The sequence below is a fragment of the Nyctereutes procyonoides genome, unplaced genomic scaffold (genome assembly GCF_905146905.1).
Source record: "Nyctereutes procyonoides isolate TBG_1078 unplaced genomic scaffold, NYPRO_anot_genome, whole genome shotgun sequence".
In the NCBI taxonomy this organism is placed as follows: domain Eukaryota; kingdom Metazoa; phylum Chordata; class Mammalia; order Carnivora; family Canidae; genus Nyctereutes; species Nyctereutes procyonoides.
The window spans coordinates 2,387,503-2,404,049 of record NW_026575153.1 but is presented as its reverse complement, the minus strand read 5'-3'; the positions used below and the strand labels follow the sequence as shown (position 1 = coordinate 2,404,049).

The 16,547-nt window shown below is 39.4% G+C and overlaps 1 protein-coding gene across 1 annotated transcript in view; it reads right to left on the bottom strand.

Annotated features, from left to right (window-relative positions):
• Nucleotides 1-16,547, bottom strand: part of UNC5C (unc-5 netrin receptor C) — a 350,439-nt gene that overhangs the window by 61,050 nt on the left and 272,842 nt on the right. Inside the window, exons 5-7 of the mRNA XM_055313260.1 lie at nucleotides 9,049-9,229; nucleotides 5,203-5,370; nucleotides 2,488-2,652 (exon numbers count right to left, since the gene is read on the bottom strand). Of these exons, the coding sequence (XP_055169235.1) occupies nucleotides 2,488-2,652; nucleotides 5,203-5,370; nucleotides 9,049-9,229 (514 nt within the window). The remainder of the gene's footprint in view (nucleotides 1-2,487; nucleotides 2,653-5,202; nucleotides 5,371-9,048; nucleotides 9,230-16,547) is intronic.

Genomic DNA, 16,547 nt, shown 5'->3' with positions numbered 1-16,547 from the left:
GGTATTTTCACTATTAGAAGGCCTTTATTTTCCAAAATAAGGACCAAGAGTGCTATTATTTCTTTGTAACACTTTGGTGCAATGCTATGCAAGAAAGACCCAGCTTACTGGTAAGTAGAAACTGTAACTTTCACTGTAAAATACTATAATTACACAGTGCACCACTATCTATATCTGTGGTTTTTATCACTGAGGAAATCAATAGTACAGGTCACAATTTTCTGTTGCATGAGAGTAGACCTAGGAGGGCAGATGAAAGAGTTCACTGACTTAGTATGGGATCCTATGATAGTAAATCAGAATTGTAAAAGGAAATAGCTTTTGAACTAACTGGTTTTAATCCAAACACTCAAATGTTGCAGTCTAACAAGAGACTTTTGTTTTAAAGATTTATTTTTTTTAAGATTTTTTAATTTATTTATTCATAGACACACACACACACACACACACAGAGAGAGAGAGAGAGAGAGGCAGAGACACAGGCAGAGGGAGAAGCAGGCACCATGCAGAGAGCCTGACGTGGGACTGGATCCAGGGTCTCCAGGATCATACCCTAGGCTGCAGGGGGCGCTAAACTGCCATGCCACCAGGGCTGCCCTACAAGAGACTTAATAAAAAAATAAATAGAATAAAACAACAAAACTCTCTGTTGTAGCCTTGTACCCCTTCCCGATTTATACAACTACTTCGTGACATCATTACTGGCAAATATCCAATCATAAGAAAAATTCTATTAGTGACATAAGAAACAAACTAGATGCTAAGGGGATGCTATGTCATGGAAGTCTTAATTTGAATATTTCATGTTTGTATTTGACAAATGTCCTAATTTAGTATATGTCACTTTGTGTGACCAATTAAAGGCCCAAAGTTCCATCTTGCAGCATTGTAGTTCTTGTTAAATAGGTTGCTTTGGGAACTTTAAAATATGCACAATAGAAGCAGGAGGTTTTAAATCACCCAAAGTTGAAATACAGTATTGAGAGAGGGAGAAAGGGAGAGAGATGAGGGGCAGGGAGGGCGGGGGGAGAGAGAGAGAGAGAGAGAGAGAGACTTCAAATATTGCTACCTTTTGACCACATGAATCAATTTGGTCACCACTAAAGGAAGAATATTAAATTATAAAAACATTTAAAAAAGAATAACTTGCTGCATGCTATGTTTTTTATTTTAATTCTCAACCCAAACTCATGCCTATGGGAACAAATCCTGTATCTCTGGATTAATGGTTAGGAAAACAGCTATATTCTTTTCATTCTTGCATTTCTAATACAAACTTGGTGAGATACACAGTAGCAGTCTGAAAATCATAACCAGAAGCTGTGCTTTACACTCAGCAGCAGTCAGTTCTCAAAGAATGCAACATACTGTGGACAGAAAAATAAGAAGCCTGTTGGATTTTTATTCTGTCAGCAATTATAATTACTTATTTTTATTTTAAGGAAGGTTTCTTTTTAAAGGTCCTTATGTGTATGGACACTGGAAGGTAAACAGAATTTCATAAATGTGGTGAAAGTAAAATATTTTATTTTTAGGTGACAAATATAAATAATTCTACACAAATATATTGCTTGTGTTGTGGTTGTGTTGTGGTTGCTTGTGTTCTGCAAGCAATTCGTAATATGTTATAATAAATGGCAACATCTGGCCACTATTAGTTAAGATCCAAAGATAGCACATTGTTTGATCCATTCATCTGAATAGGTGTGATTTCAGAATAATTTTTACTACCTTAATCCGTGGTCACATAAGGTGGTAAATTTTGTATACTTAAGGACTCCTCAATTAAAGGGGTAAAAGTTTGCGAGTATGGAAATCAAACTACCATCTCATTAAGAAAAGCTAAGAAAAAAAGTCATGAAAAATGGGGAATATTTAGCCTATACTTCCATTATATTCCTGAGCCAATCTTCTACACCCACTTTTAAAATTTTTGTTTTATTAACATCATTTCCTTTAAACAAACATTAACACAAATCTAGCATTTTCAAGGGCTTGTGGAGGTGCTCCCGTTAAGCATTTGCTATAAATTGGTAAATCTTCTGCAGGACCATTTCCTGTTCCTTATATGTATCTTACATTCATGGACATTGGTTCAGTAATGGCCACAAATTAAGAATAAATAGCCTACTTTTCGAAGTCATATGATTCTACTATGAGTTGAGGGTGCCCTTTTATGCATTCTAATAAAACTAAGTAATGATTCCCTGGTCTGGAAAGAGTGACAGTTTCCCCATGCATATGACTAAATCACTCTTTGCTTATGAGAAAGCAATACTGCATGTGTCATTTGTTAACTGGGCAGTTATTATTCTTTCTGGTTCCTGGGAGATTAGTTCTTTCAATTCTGAGACAGAGCTAGTACACTGGCATATTACTACATTTTTAATTGTTGTTCAGAATTCTGTATCTCTAATATTTCCATGAAATTCAAATGGTTAAACCTTAGGCCTCGCACCTATTTTTTGTTTGCCCAAATTGACTTACTCTGCATGCAAAGCCCATCAGTGCAGTTCTTGGATTGCAAGACGAGGCCATCACAGTCCTTGCCTCCATTCTTTGGGGCGGGCGCCGTGCACTCCCTCCTGCGCCAGTGTGTGCACTCGGTCCCACAGGTAGACCACTTGCTCCATGAAGTCCACCTGCCATCCACTGCCACACACACACACATACACACAAAAACCAGCATAAGGTCAGAGGGAGAAACAGCTACTTGATGGGAGAAGGGAGTAGAGATCAAGTATACATAAAACAAAACAGAAAACAGAAGAAAATGCCTCATCAAGGAGTACTGCAGTCATAACCAGCAGGAAGTGAGTGTGCTCTATGTACATCATCAGGGCTCCGTGAACTTTTCTTAGTGGGTGTATGTGACTGTTTCCTTAGTGACTAGTGACTGCCAAGGAATCACTCAAAGGGAGACAGAGAAACCAAAGTTGTCCACCAGGAGCTGGTGAGGACCAGGAGGCACATAAAAGTAGATCACAATGATGCCCTTTTTTTCTGTTAAAAAGGGAAGCTTTTGGATTTTGCATTGAAAATTAGGGGACCTCTTTATGGATCCAAGATTTCTTTATGCGTTAAGTGTTACGTGGACAGCGCAAGTAAACCTATGTGGTGATATGGAGAAGAGGTTGGTACAATGGGGAAGAAATCTGTCTATCCACTCACTGATGCATGCATGCATGCATGCATCGATCCATCCATCCATCCATATCTATCATTTTCATCCATGTCTTAAATACTTTTTATTTTACTTTTTTACTCAAGCTGCTTGATTCTGTTGAGACCTTCTGCAATGCTTTGTTGAAATGACTATATTATTTTTCATTGTTGATAATCCTATTCCATTATTTGATTATATATATATTTCTATTTTTATTTTGCAAATAATATTTACACAGATTCCTATTTTTTTTGCTGTGATTCAGTCATTTAGAATTGACTTACTTTCTTCCTAAGTTTTGTTGCTGGCTTGTCAGTAATCTCAATGATACTGAACTGATATATGTACAATATATATTAAAAACACACAAGCTAAAAAAAATACATTAAATCTCACTAAAGTCAGCTTAAAATGCATCCTTTAAAAATTCTTACATAAATAGGACAAGAATATTAAAAAAGTAGTTAAGTAAAAAAAATTTCCTGAAATACAAGATTAATTATGATTATCTAGAATCCAATATAAAACAATGCCAAACATCATTTATTGAACATCTAATATACATAATATTTTACACTTACATATTCATAGAAATTATATCAATTTTAGTAGTCTTCATAGTTGGGAAATCTATACGATTTCATATTCAAATTATTGTGTAAATATATTAGGTATAATATGTATGGAGATATAAACATGCCCATATGAAAAAAATGATGACAGCATTAATATTTCAATCATTTAGAGTTGGCTATTGAAACAACTCCCAGCTATTTGGAGAAAAGACATTTACTTTGACCTAGATCATCCCAACATGCACACACACACACACACACACACACGTGTGCACACACACGTGTGTGCAGACACACACACACTTCTATTTCAACTCAAAATGCTCAATGTATTTTTAATTGTGGAAGTCAACACTTAGATAAAATATAGGAGAGTACAGGGTAAAATACTGAACTTCCAAATCTAGGTAAGTGTCAAAGTTTATTACATAAAATATCTCAAAGGATTCAGTGTGGGATACTGTTTGGATATTTGAAAATGGACACTTGGCAATATAAAATATAGATTGTATTTTTCTCTTCCAGCTCATTCCTACACACTTCTCTGAGAAAATGTGTATTAGAGGATGAATAAGACAAAACAAAGGCTAAATAAAAGAAAGGAGGCTGAAATCATAAAAAAATAAAATACAAATGAATGCATAATGAAATTGACAACATAACAGCTACCCCAATGGAATGCACTAAATACATGGATTATTTCAAAATAATTTTAGCTTAACTTTTTAATATATTATATAGTTAAGCATTTTAGTTGGTTTTAGTTTTAGTTTTGGCAAATATTACCTTCAATTTGCCTAGGGTAAGAGCTAGTGACAATATGAGACAGCACGAAAAGATGTTCAGCGGCAGGAGGATGCAATCTCGCTATAGGTACCACTGCAAATAACTCACAAAAATATGTGTCCAACATGTACAGATAATAAAGGGCTGATTGTATTGTAATTTCAAAATCCATTAGCCCATGTGTCACAAAGCTTTGCTTTCCTTTTAATTCTTTACAAATGTTTTATTTGCCCTCACCCAGAAACTGACACCAAATAACAAATATAAGTCTAAAACATTTTCTAAGTTTTAATTCCAATAATTTCCATGACTCTCTGAAGATCAAGGGTTGTTATTCCTAAAATGTGTGGCTTTCCATGCTGCCTAAATCTCTTGAATTATAGAATTTATAATCTTGGCTCCAGCAGTTTTGTTGACTAATAGGTAGGGATTATGTTCGCAAGTGTTTAATCTCCCGTTTTACTCTATTGTGCATGTTTGGGTAATAAAATTAAGTACTGTTTGATGGGGGGTAATACTGGACTTCTCAGCAATGTAAGCATTGAATGGTATGATGGATAATAATAATGTTTATCATACATTCAGGTCAAGAATAAGGCTTTTTTTAAATCCCCTAAAATGTACTCCTAGAATGGGAGGACACATTTGGAACGAGAACACTGTTTTTTTTTTTACCTGGGCATAAGGTGGTACAGGTTATTTTCTGCACACTCTGGCCTTCACAGAAGGCACCACCATTGAGTGGTGCTGGGTTGGTGCAGGTCCTTGTGCGTTTCTGATACCCTCGTCCACAGCGGCTATTACACACAGACCACTCTGTCCAGGTGGACCAGCCCCCATTGACTGGAAGGAGGTAAATATAAAATGTGGATTAAATGTGTGTTCATGCACACACAGACGCACAAACCATACACAACACATAAAGAAAAACTCACCTGCTAAATAACCATCAAAAAAAAATCTAAAATTTCAAAGCCTGAAGAGAGCTAGGGCATCATTTCATTCCAAATATTATTAAAGAGCAGAAGAATCTAAGCATAGAGATAAATAAAATGAATTACCCAGATTTACTCACCTACTCAGAAAAGTAAATAGAACTGTGTTCTATTTCTCTTGGTTAGTGTTCTTTAAAAAATATATATTCCCCTTACCTAGTCAAGCTCCAAAAATTGTTTTTGACAGCTTATCTCAAATAATAAATGTTTACATCATTATGCCAAGACTGCAGGCGGATCTGGAGCATGAGAACTGAATGAAATCATGTATCTTTTTCATAATAGCAGATGACCAATTAGTTTTCTTTAGCACATGTAAACTTCACAACCTTTTAAGGACTTTTAGTCAGTTTCATTAACTAATCCAGTGAACCTGGTTAAAAAATAAGGTCTTAATATTGCTAGATTTTAAACTAATTGAGCACCTATTTGACTAAATTGGCAAGTTGTTTCTGTGATTGAAATGGACATTCATGCTGTATGTAAAGGCTAGCTATGGTGTTTGATGGAGAGTTCAGTATAGGTATGATCATAAAATCTACATTCTAACACCATGTTCACTATTTACCTCTGGACATCTCCCTCTAGAAAATACTCTGATATATTTTAGTACTTAAATAATGTGAGTTTAGATTAAATTATTGTTAATGAAGCACTTTCTAACAAAAATTATTTGCTGGTAGTTAAAACCTGACACAACTAAAATAAGTGTCTGTCTCTTGATCATAAATGGGAGTGCTAGACATTCAGGCAGCACCTTATAGGTGAAGTGTTTATATGGTGTACTTCACACAGCTGACATCTCCTCTTCTAGAAACTCATGCAATGGGAAATCATCGTTAATGTGTTATACATATAGACACAGACAAGACATTGCAGAGTGATTTTCTGTAAAAAGATATACAATTGTAAACAACTGTAATATTCAACAATAGGAAAATGGTAAAGTAAATGCATGTTCATGTGATTGACATGTAGGCAGCCATTAAAAATGGTGCTACAGAAGTCTATTTTTTATTTTTAAAAATTTTTTAAAGATTTTATTTATTTATTTATGAGACACACACACACACAGAGAGAAAGAGAGAGAGAGAGAGAGAGACAGAGACAGAGACACAGGCAGAGGGAGAAGCAAGCTTCATGCAGGGACTCAATCCTGGAACTCCAGGATCAGGCCCTGGGCTGAAGGCAGGCACCAACCACTGAGCCACCCAGGGATTTCCCTACATAAGTCTATTTAATAATATATGAGTATTTCAACATTACATTTTAAGTAAAAAATATATTTATACCCCTTATTTTAAAATCTTATCTGTGCATAGAAAATACCAGTCTTATGCATATCAATCTTTTTGACAGCTATTTCTGGATGACAAGATGACAGGATTATGGACATCTTCTTTGACCTTTTCTGTGTTTCCAAAATTTTCTATACCAGATACATTTTTGCAATCTAAAAACGATACTAACAAAAATAAATATACACAACAGACTTAAAAATGAAATATTCATTAGATATATACGTTTTGCTGTGGACTTCTGCTGAGCCTCATCTGTGAGTCTTGGACAACTTACTTTATGGGGCCATGAAAAGGACAGCTGGTTGATAGGTTGAGTTTCAGTTAGTGTTCCAAAAAGCAACTTAACCTGCTCAGCTTTACAAAACCAAATGTCACAAAAAACAAAACAAACAAACAAAACAAAACAAAACAAAAAACACCAAAAAAAACCCACCCAAATGTCATGGAATTGTCAGTATAAACTGCTTACTAGCACACTGACAAGCCAATATTTGGGATTACAGTACACGTGTACTGCTCTGGTAGATTTTAACAAGAAATGAATAAACATAAACTTCTAAAGAAAAAAAAAGGAATGCGAAAGTCCTAGACTTACTTTCTCATTCGACAGAGGAGACACGGGATTCTAGCATCCAGTCAAGTGACCAACTGAAGGTCAGTTGGTGGTAGAACCAGTCCTAGAGCACAAGACTCCTGTCCACTAGTCCAATGCTGTCTTTTGAACTCAAAATGCTTAAGTTCCTTGTGTTTGATTCTTTCGAAAAACAATGTTCAGCTTCTATTTATAGATATTGAAAGCATTCTATCCATTAGGAAAAGAGATTTGCATGTATAGAGGCTGTCATTAGTTACCTATGATTCCTATGGGTTGTGAGGTGCTGTTTCTTTTCTGCACTTCAAATGCTGTTAATCAAGTCCTTCAGCCAGTTTAGAAAGACAAAAAGAGGGATCATTTCATTGTGGCTGAAGAGAGGCAACTGCTTACAATTTAATAGAGCCATTATCCTGATGAGGAAATTAAGCCTCAGAGTATTCAGAGGATTAAAATATAGTATGTATCTGTCTTGTAATGAAAATGAGAGATTTAAAGCGTCACAATATTCAGCCTTTGGAACATCGAGGCGGCTCCTGTTTCTCATAACTCCTTAGGGCATGAGGATGTCCATCCGACGAACAACACCATCTGCAGTAAGTCCCACGAGCCAGATACTTGCCCGTGGCTGCCCCTCCTTCACAGAGTCGCCCCAAGGCCCCAAGGCCCCTGGAACGTCCTTTAACGCTAACACAGCCGTGAAAAGCTTCCTTAAGTTCTAAGTGGGTGGTGTGACACGGGCATATCATTTAAGGGGTGGCAGACCTTCAAATATGTTTAACCCAAAATGTTGGGTTACCTCTGACACGATAAGCCATCAAGAATATGAGGACCTCCTGAATGTCCACCACTGTGAGAAATACACCCATAGAGTGGTCTCAGCCGGTAACGGAGCTTACCGCACCGCCTGGGGAATGAAACTACCTGTAGAATGAATGGAAGACACCTGAGCACGAGAGCGTGCAGAGAAATAAAAGCATCACGCGCTACTGCCAGTGTGAGTGTGGAATTGGCTGAGAGTTTCTGGAGAAAGGCTAGGCCCAGTCAGAGATGAGCTGGGCTATAGGCTATAGGCCAGAGAGAGGAAGGGAAGCTTCCAGAAGAAATCATTCTGTTGGACCTTGCCACACGGTTAGCATGAGGACCACGGTGATAGCAGGGCTTGCAGTCACTCGAAGCACCCCTGATGGAGCGTGTGAAGCAAGTTCTAGGAAGTCGGCGTTGCTCCGATGTGTTCAGGGAACAGGTCAGCTCCAGTTTACCTGGGTGAGCCAGGGCCCACAGAAGTAGGAGCAGGCCACCTCGGCATCACCATCATCCACTGCTCTGGATGGGTGGTCCAGGGTGCGCAGAGGAGAGGAGGGCTTGGAGAGGCGGAACGTCGGCCGGCTCCGGTGCAGGCCTCAGGCCGACTTCCTTCATCTTCCCGTAGGAGGACTGACCGAGGGCTAGGAACGTTCCAGTCTCGTCTTTCTATGAGTATCAAGGAAGCAGGTAAACCTCCCTGTCGAAGCCGGAAGTTGGGAGAGGGGGCAATGGGGACCAAAAAGGGGCCTCTCCTGGCTATTTTAAATTAAAATGAGAAACAGTAATTTGACATGAACCAGATCGAGACCCGGACAAGCTCACTCACCGTAGACTATGACGGTTGCAGTCGTGCTTTTCCTCTTGGCAACGATGTTTTTGGCAACACAAGTATAGTTTGCGGTGTCTGAGAGGCGGGCCTGCTTTATGATGAGGTTATGATCAATAGTGATATAAAAATTCCGATCTTCAACAGGATCAATTATGTCTTCATTTTTCAACCATTCCACCTAAAGATGCACAAGAGAAATGGATAAATCCCCAGTGTGGGTCCCTCCAAGGCTGTCTGTCCTAACTTGGGTTTCGTAATTTGTACAACATCGTTTCCCGCTCTGAACTTCGGCAAACCTGGAGGAAGTAGCTTTCTGAGGTCGTGGTAAGTATCACTCACCTGCCAAACACGCTGATTTCTGTCTGGGCTCCATTACTCTCAACGTCGGTGAACCAACTGGGAAATACAGTGTTCAAATTGTTTTCACGAACGGGGAACGCGCGCTGCCAAGTTCAGAACCCAATCACAAATAATAGGCTAAGCGTTTCAAACTGAACTCGAGCCTTTTGCTGTTGGATTTGTTTACTCTTGGCAACTTACTGCTTTTCACAAAAGAATGTAAGGACTATTAAAAAAGCTCCAAAGGCATCTTAGACAGCATGTAGCTCCAATAAAGCAACATTTGGATGATTTATGTGTGACCTTGCTGAAACATATGGATTAAATTTCCCCCCAAATGCACTTATGTTAAAATGTAGCAAACACATATTTGGAGACGCATTTAAGCCAAAATACTTGAAGAAAAAAAGGTTTTCTACCAACGTTCAATATAATCCAAATAGCATACACATCATATTCAAAGCTCTCTTTCTGTGTATCACTAGCATCAAATCTTTGACTCATGGTTTGTCTCTGAGGAACCTGAGCTAATACGTGACTGTTCAAAACTACTGAACCATTTTTTCCATGCAAATAACATCAATTTAGCAACAGCAATGTTATCCTAAGAGAATGAAAGGAGGGAGATATATCTGCATAAACTGTCTTTATGGATGGTAAACTATTTCTTATTCTATACATTGCTGCTGCTTCTTTTTTTCCTAGGCACTGGTTTTCCCATAAAGCAAAACAACATTGATATTTGCTTCACTTAAACTTTTCTCTTGCAGTGATGGGATAATGGATACAAGTAATCTTTAGCAGTAGAGAGTCAATAGTGTTGCCATTTTCAAAATCTTAAGGAGTTTCTCGGGCACCACAAGAGGGCTGGAAATTAATCTCTAAATCTTGTCAGTGGGTTTGACGTTGTACTGCTCTAAATTGCATCCAACATAGGGACTCTAAAATAATGCTCCTCTAATCCTTAGAAGAGAGGCCAGAATTTAAAGGGAAAAACAAAAACCAACACCAATCCTGAAATAAACGTATGAGGATGTAGATAAGAGCAAGTATTTGTAGTGATATAAATTCTGAAATGGCAAAACATTCCTGGTATTTACACTATGGTAGTGAGAAACAGAATGGAATCCACCTAAGACAGTGCGGTTTTAAAACATGCATTTTGTTTCCAAATACAGACAACACATTCAGTCAGGGCCATGCCGGGATATATCTGATCAGATTGTCATAATCTATTGACCTAGATTTTCTTAAAACTTGGCCATATGTGTATGGTAGTATGATCTCACTAGAAGGGCAAGAGGGAAGGTAGCAAAATTCATACTGCTACAAACTATATTAATAATCATTAATTATCTTCGATGATAATTGAAAGCAGACATTAATTTTCAAAAATATTTTATTTATTTATTCATGACAGACATAAGACACAGAGAGGCAGAGACATAGGCAGAGAGAGAAGCAGGCTCCCTGTGAGGAACCTGGTGTGGGACTCAATCCCAGGACCCTGGGATCGCACCCTGAGACTAAGGCAGATGCTCAGCCACTGAGCCACCCAAGGGTCCCCAGACATCAATTTTTAAATCTTATCTTTATCTGGGCATATCTATGCCATTCTAAAGAAAGCTTTCCACTTATAGCAAGAACTGTTGGGCTCCCCCGAGTTGGTCTTGGATCTACTGTGTGTGTGTGTGTGTGTGTGCGCGCGCGCGTGCGCGCATATGCGTGCTCTTATTGCTATTCTTTCAAGGACCCATAATTGCTACTCTTCCTTTGAAATATGGGTCTCAGACTCCTGGACTTTCCCCGGAAATGCCTACAAGTTCACAGCTCCCCTGCCCCACAACCTCCTGCTTAGCCATTGCCTCATGAGTGTGCTTTGTGTCCAGTTGGGATCAGAATCTGAGCTGCTCCTCTCCAGAGTTTCACTGCAGGATTAGGCTAAAGCTATCTCCTTGTGTCCAGTTGGGATCAGAATCTGAGCTGCTCCTCTCCAGAGTTTCACTGCAGGATTAGGCTAAAGCTATCTCCTTGAGGTGTCACCTAAATGTACACACCTACTGGGCTTCTCATTTTCTGTCCAGCGTGCTCCACTCACCTATGAGGTTCTCTCCCCTATGAATGCTTCCATAAAACAAAACAAAGCAAAGCAAAAACAAAACAAAAACAAAACCTCTTGCTTTCAAATCTTGGCCTCATGGTTTGCTTCTGGAGAATCTGGCCTAATTCATGACTGTTGAAAACTATAGTTTCTTCTATTGAAATCACATTGGTTAACAACAGTGATGTTAACCTGATCAGAAGTGACATAAAGACATCCCAAGGGATATTGCAAACCGCTTGTTTATTTGAAAGTCTATTACATGGAAAAAAAGAACAATCTGCATGACTGGCAAGACCTAAAAAGACCTACATGATTATTGGGTAAACCATCTTTACTTTCAAATACGTCGCTCCACATTTTTCTCAAGTCTCTTGCCAGCGCTGGAGCAGTGACTATGACCTGGGTTTTGAGGGCCTCTGAAGAACCCAGGAGTACTGAGGAGGCCCCCAGGGTCCTATGGGGGGCACTGCCCTCCTCCCCAACTCTGACTTTAACCAGAGAAGCTCTGCTTTGACTTGTTTTCCATTCTGGGCTCACCTGCAATGCCTTTATTTAAAGAAACAGAGGGTTTGCTACCACTAGAAATAGCTCTGGATTGAAGAGATGAGCCGTGGGCTCCTCCGCCTTCTGATAACTCCCTTACCACTGTCCCCTCCGTGCCAGTACTCCCAGCTGCCACAATGTCCTGCTTGGGGACCACATCTCTGCAAGAAGCTCAGGTCATCATCACTCACCTCCTGCACTAGAATCCTCATACTGCTCTGTGCACCCCCATCTCCGACCCTGCGAGTTTCGACACCCTTCCAAGCTGTTTTGGAATGCAGCAGCAAAATACTCCAAAATTTCAAACTCTTTTTAAATTGTCTTCTTCATTTTTTTTTTCTTTAACTTAAACCCAGCTCTTCATGATGCTACTGTGTTTTTTTCTGGAGTTCTCTCCAGAGACCAGTGGTGGATGTCTGATTTCCCAAATTCAACATACACTGAGACTGGGGTTTGGTAAGTGTCCTCCTTGTTCTGCTTTGCCCATTCTAGACCCTTCTCTCCAAACAGCTTTGTCTTGAATCTCATGCCTTCAGATTATGTCACCCACTTCCTATATTTTTTGTAGTCATCTACAGACTTCGGGACTCACAGTCATTTTATCCAGCACATTTTCTGTCATAATTTCTAATGATTTTAATAACCACAAACATGACACTTTCAACATTTTGGCCTCTCAGTTACACGACACTCCTTCCTGCCATGAACTTGGTCTGTAAGATACTAATACTTAAAGGCCAAAGACTTTCAATCCTGACCTCACTGTAGAATTATTTGGACAATCGTAATATATCAATTCTACATCGAATCCAGAGAAATTAAATCTAACCCAGAGAAACACTGATCCACTGGTCAACACTGGTCTAGCACCTGTATTTTTTAAACTCCTCAAGGGATTGAGAAGTACCACTCTAGCTGATTGTCTTTCAAATGAGATCCCTGGACAAGAGGCATCTATGTCACCTGGGAGCCTGAAAGAAAACGCAGAATCTCAGGTCTCCCCATCTAGACTTACTGGATCAAAATGTGCATCTGAACCAGGGATGAATATGCATGATCAAGTTGGAGAACCACCTGTCTAACTCTTGTCCTTAGCAGTCATTGCAATCCATCTGAAACTCCATTTCAGTTTTCATCTCTTTCTACTCTTCCCCATCTTTCTGGCTTACTCCCTCTAGGACCCCTACTTTGACAACTTTTCACTAGGACCTACATATTTATTATGCTTCCCAATCTCCTCTCTTACCCCTCTCACGTTCCCTCTTCTCTTTTTACCACTTTTCAGTTGCCATGTCCAACTTCTCAACTTACAGCCTCAGCTCCCCCATCCCTCTCCTTCCTTAAAGCACTCACTTGGCCACTCTTCCTCGACACCACCTTCAGAGACTTGCAGGCGAGTGTGGCTGTGCCCAGTCATGTTGAGTAGGCTTATCTTAAACTCATGATAACAGAACGCAAATGGGCCCTGAATGCTGCCAAAAAATCGTACTATATTTTCATCATCTGTTCACGGTCCCATCCTCCTAGACAGCTATTTCACACCTTCTCCACTCTCCTTAAACACTACCTCCCTCTCTATCCTCACTTTCAGCGGATGACCACGACTTCTACTTCACTGAAAAAAGTGACAATCACGAGACATCTTCCACAACTCCCACTACCCACCTCCCCATCTGTATTCCACATCCTCTGTCTGGTTGCTGGGTCAGCTCTTCATGCTCCCACCTGTCACCTCTCGTTTGTATTCTCCATCCCATTCCCTCGTGCCTGGTCAAGGGCGAGCCCCAGCAAGTCTCTTCTCTGTCTCTTAAATCATTCATATTCTCTCCACACGAATCATTTCCAACAGCATATAGACACAGAAGTACTTTTCACAACTTAAAGCCCTCCCCACTCATTTCTGCCTATAATCACCTCCGCATTTCTTTGCTCACCTTTCAGGATGCCTTGGGATACTTGTTTATTTTCACTCTCTCCATTTCTTGTCCTCTTCATCTCTCCTGAATCTATTCTAATGCACGTTCACCTCCACCCTTTGACCCACCCGTACTCTCTTTCCAAAGTCACCAATCAGTTTCACTTTGTTAGATGTACTGGTGAGGTGTTAATACTTAACTCATATGACTCAGCAGCAGGTTCCACCAGCTGGTTTCTCCCTCCTCTTCACTTGCTTTCTTGGTCAGGGCATTTGCTTTTGTCTTATTTCACTCCATCCCCCACAACTTCCTGGAGCAAAAGTCTGTTCCCCTCTGGAGGCACAGTCCCTGCACCTTTTCTTTCTTTCTTTTTTTTTTTTTTTCTATTTTCTATCTATAGTCACTTCTGTGGTGAGCTCATCCAGCCTCAAGCAGAGGTCTTCTACACTAAATTTATCTCCAGTCTAGACCCCGCCCCTGAACTCCAGACTCATATATCCAACTGCCTTCTTTTGACACCACTGGGGTGTCTAAGAAGGACCTCTTGAACTGCACCTCCCATAGCCTTGCCCATCTTAGTTAATGCCAACTCTATCCTTCCATTTCTTTAGACAAAAACCTCCGACTTGGCCTTGACTCCTCTCTACCCCTCTCTCTGGGCAGTGGAAATCAGAGCAGCATATTGGGATCTGACCACTTCTTGTCCTCTCACTACCCCCTTTTCCGGTTCAAGCCACCATAATTTCCCTTTCAGATTATTGCAGCAACTTCCTGTCTTATCTTTGCTTTTCCCCTTGGCCATCAACAGTCTATTCTCAATACAATAGAATGATCCTTAAATTCTAAGTTAGATCATGGTGCACCTCATCTCTGACCCTCCAGTGGCTCCCTATCTTGCTTTGTGTCAAAACCAAAGTCCTTACAAGGACTCACAAGGCCCAGCATCACCAGGATTCCTGATTACCTGATGATTACCATCACCAGGATTACTTTTTCTCTTCTCTCATCTCTTTAGCATGCTAGTCCCTCTGGTGGTCCCAATCAGTGGTGCCCTTCCTTTGGGGATTTTGAGTCTGCTGGTGAATTTGCCCTTCCCTAAAAATCTGCATAATTTTCTCCTTTCCCTTCTTAAAGTCTTGAGATGTCACCTTCTTAGTGAGTCATTTCCTGATTTACTGTTTAACATTGTAACATCTCTCTCTGCCTATACCCCCAATATCTCACCCTCTTTTCTTTATTTTCAGCATGTCACTTCTCATCATCCCATATAGACTATATTTTACTTAGTAGTTGTCTCCTCCACCAGAATTTAAGCTCCACAAATTTTGATCTATGTTTTGATCAATGTTACATTCCTGTGGCCTTATGCTGGCATATAATAGGTGCTTAATTAGTATTTACTGAATGTATGAACAAAAACAAGACATGTAGTGAGATCAAGTTTGTTATATACATTTTTAGACCTCTATAAAGTTGGTGCTTTAACTGGAAAAATTAATATTAAATATATTAAACGAGAGCCATTTTAAACTTCCCTTCTCACTAAGTTCTATTGGAGATTAAGTACACAAATCTCTACTGCCTGAAGTGAAATCCTAAGAGTTGGCCTGGCCTCCAAATGGACTCACTGGAGAAATCGTAAGGTAGAAGACCACCTCTAGAATTATACTAGGAGACCCCCAATGTCTCATTATCATTTATAAATCTAAAGTGTCACGTGGCCAGCATGTTTTAACTAAAGCATCTTTCAAAGTGGCATACCCATCTAACCCATATTATACCTGTATGTCTGTTGGAGAGGTAAGAGGTGTTTGAGTAATGATTGCAGACCTTCATCTGGTCAACACAGAACCTAGGTGATCATGGTAAATCTGGGCTGAAAATATAGCTTCCCAAGAACTTTAATTTTTAATAAACAAAGAGGCAGGCACCTTGTTTTTTTCAATTCCATCCTACAAACACTGCGTTCCTACATGCGAGGCATGGTGTCAAGTTCTGGGGGAGAAAGGGACAAATCAGGTAAGTGCTTGTAATGTGTGAGAATAATTCTGTTTATCATGTAAGAGGTTGTCTAAATCAGCAAAGGAAATCAACATAAATCTTTGTAAATATATCTTTTTATTTAAAAAATATGGCCTTTTCATGCAGTGTCTCCGGAACCCAAGAGCAGCAGATAGAGTGACATTCTTCCATTTGAAGTAATTTCACAGTGAATCTCCTTACATAAACTGTATGTGAAATCCCAAGAAACAACAGATTAACAGATTCTTTTGTTAGAATTTTATTGAATTGAGTAGTAATTAATTATACTGCTGCAATGCTCCTTATTTGTAAGGAACCCTGGTTAATCAGGAGTAAGTACTTTGGTCTGGCCTCTGAATTCTGTTCCATTTTGCTCATTTCAATGCTTCCTGCTGATTTCACCCTGAGATGTGGCTTCCTCCTATCCCTCCCATTTAGCAAACCATCTGATTTATACATGGGAGAAGACTTTCTGAGTTAAAAGTTATTTTTAGCTATGTATAAAACATTCAAGAAGAGAAAAATAGGTTGTAGTTCAGAAAACAATAAAAGGCTTTGCCCATAAAGCATAA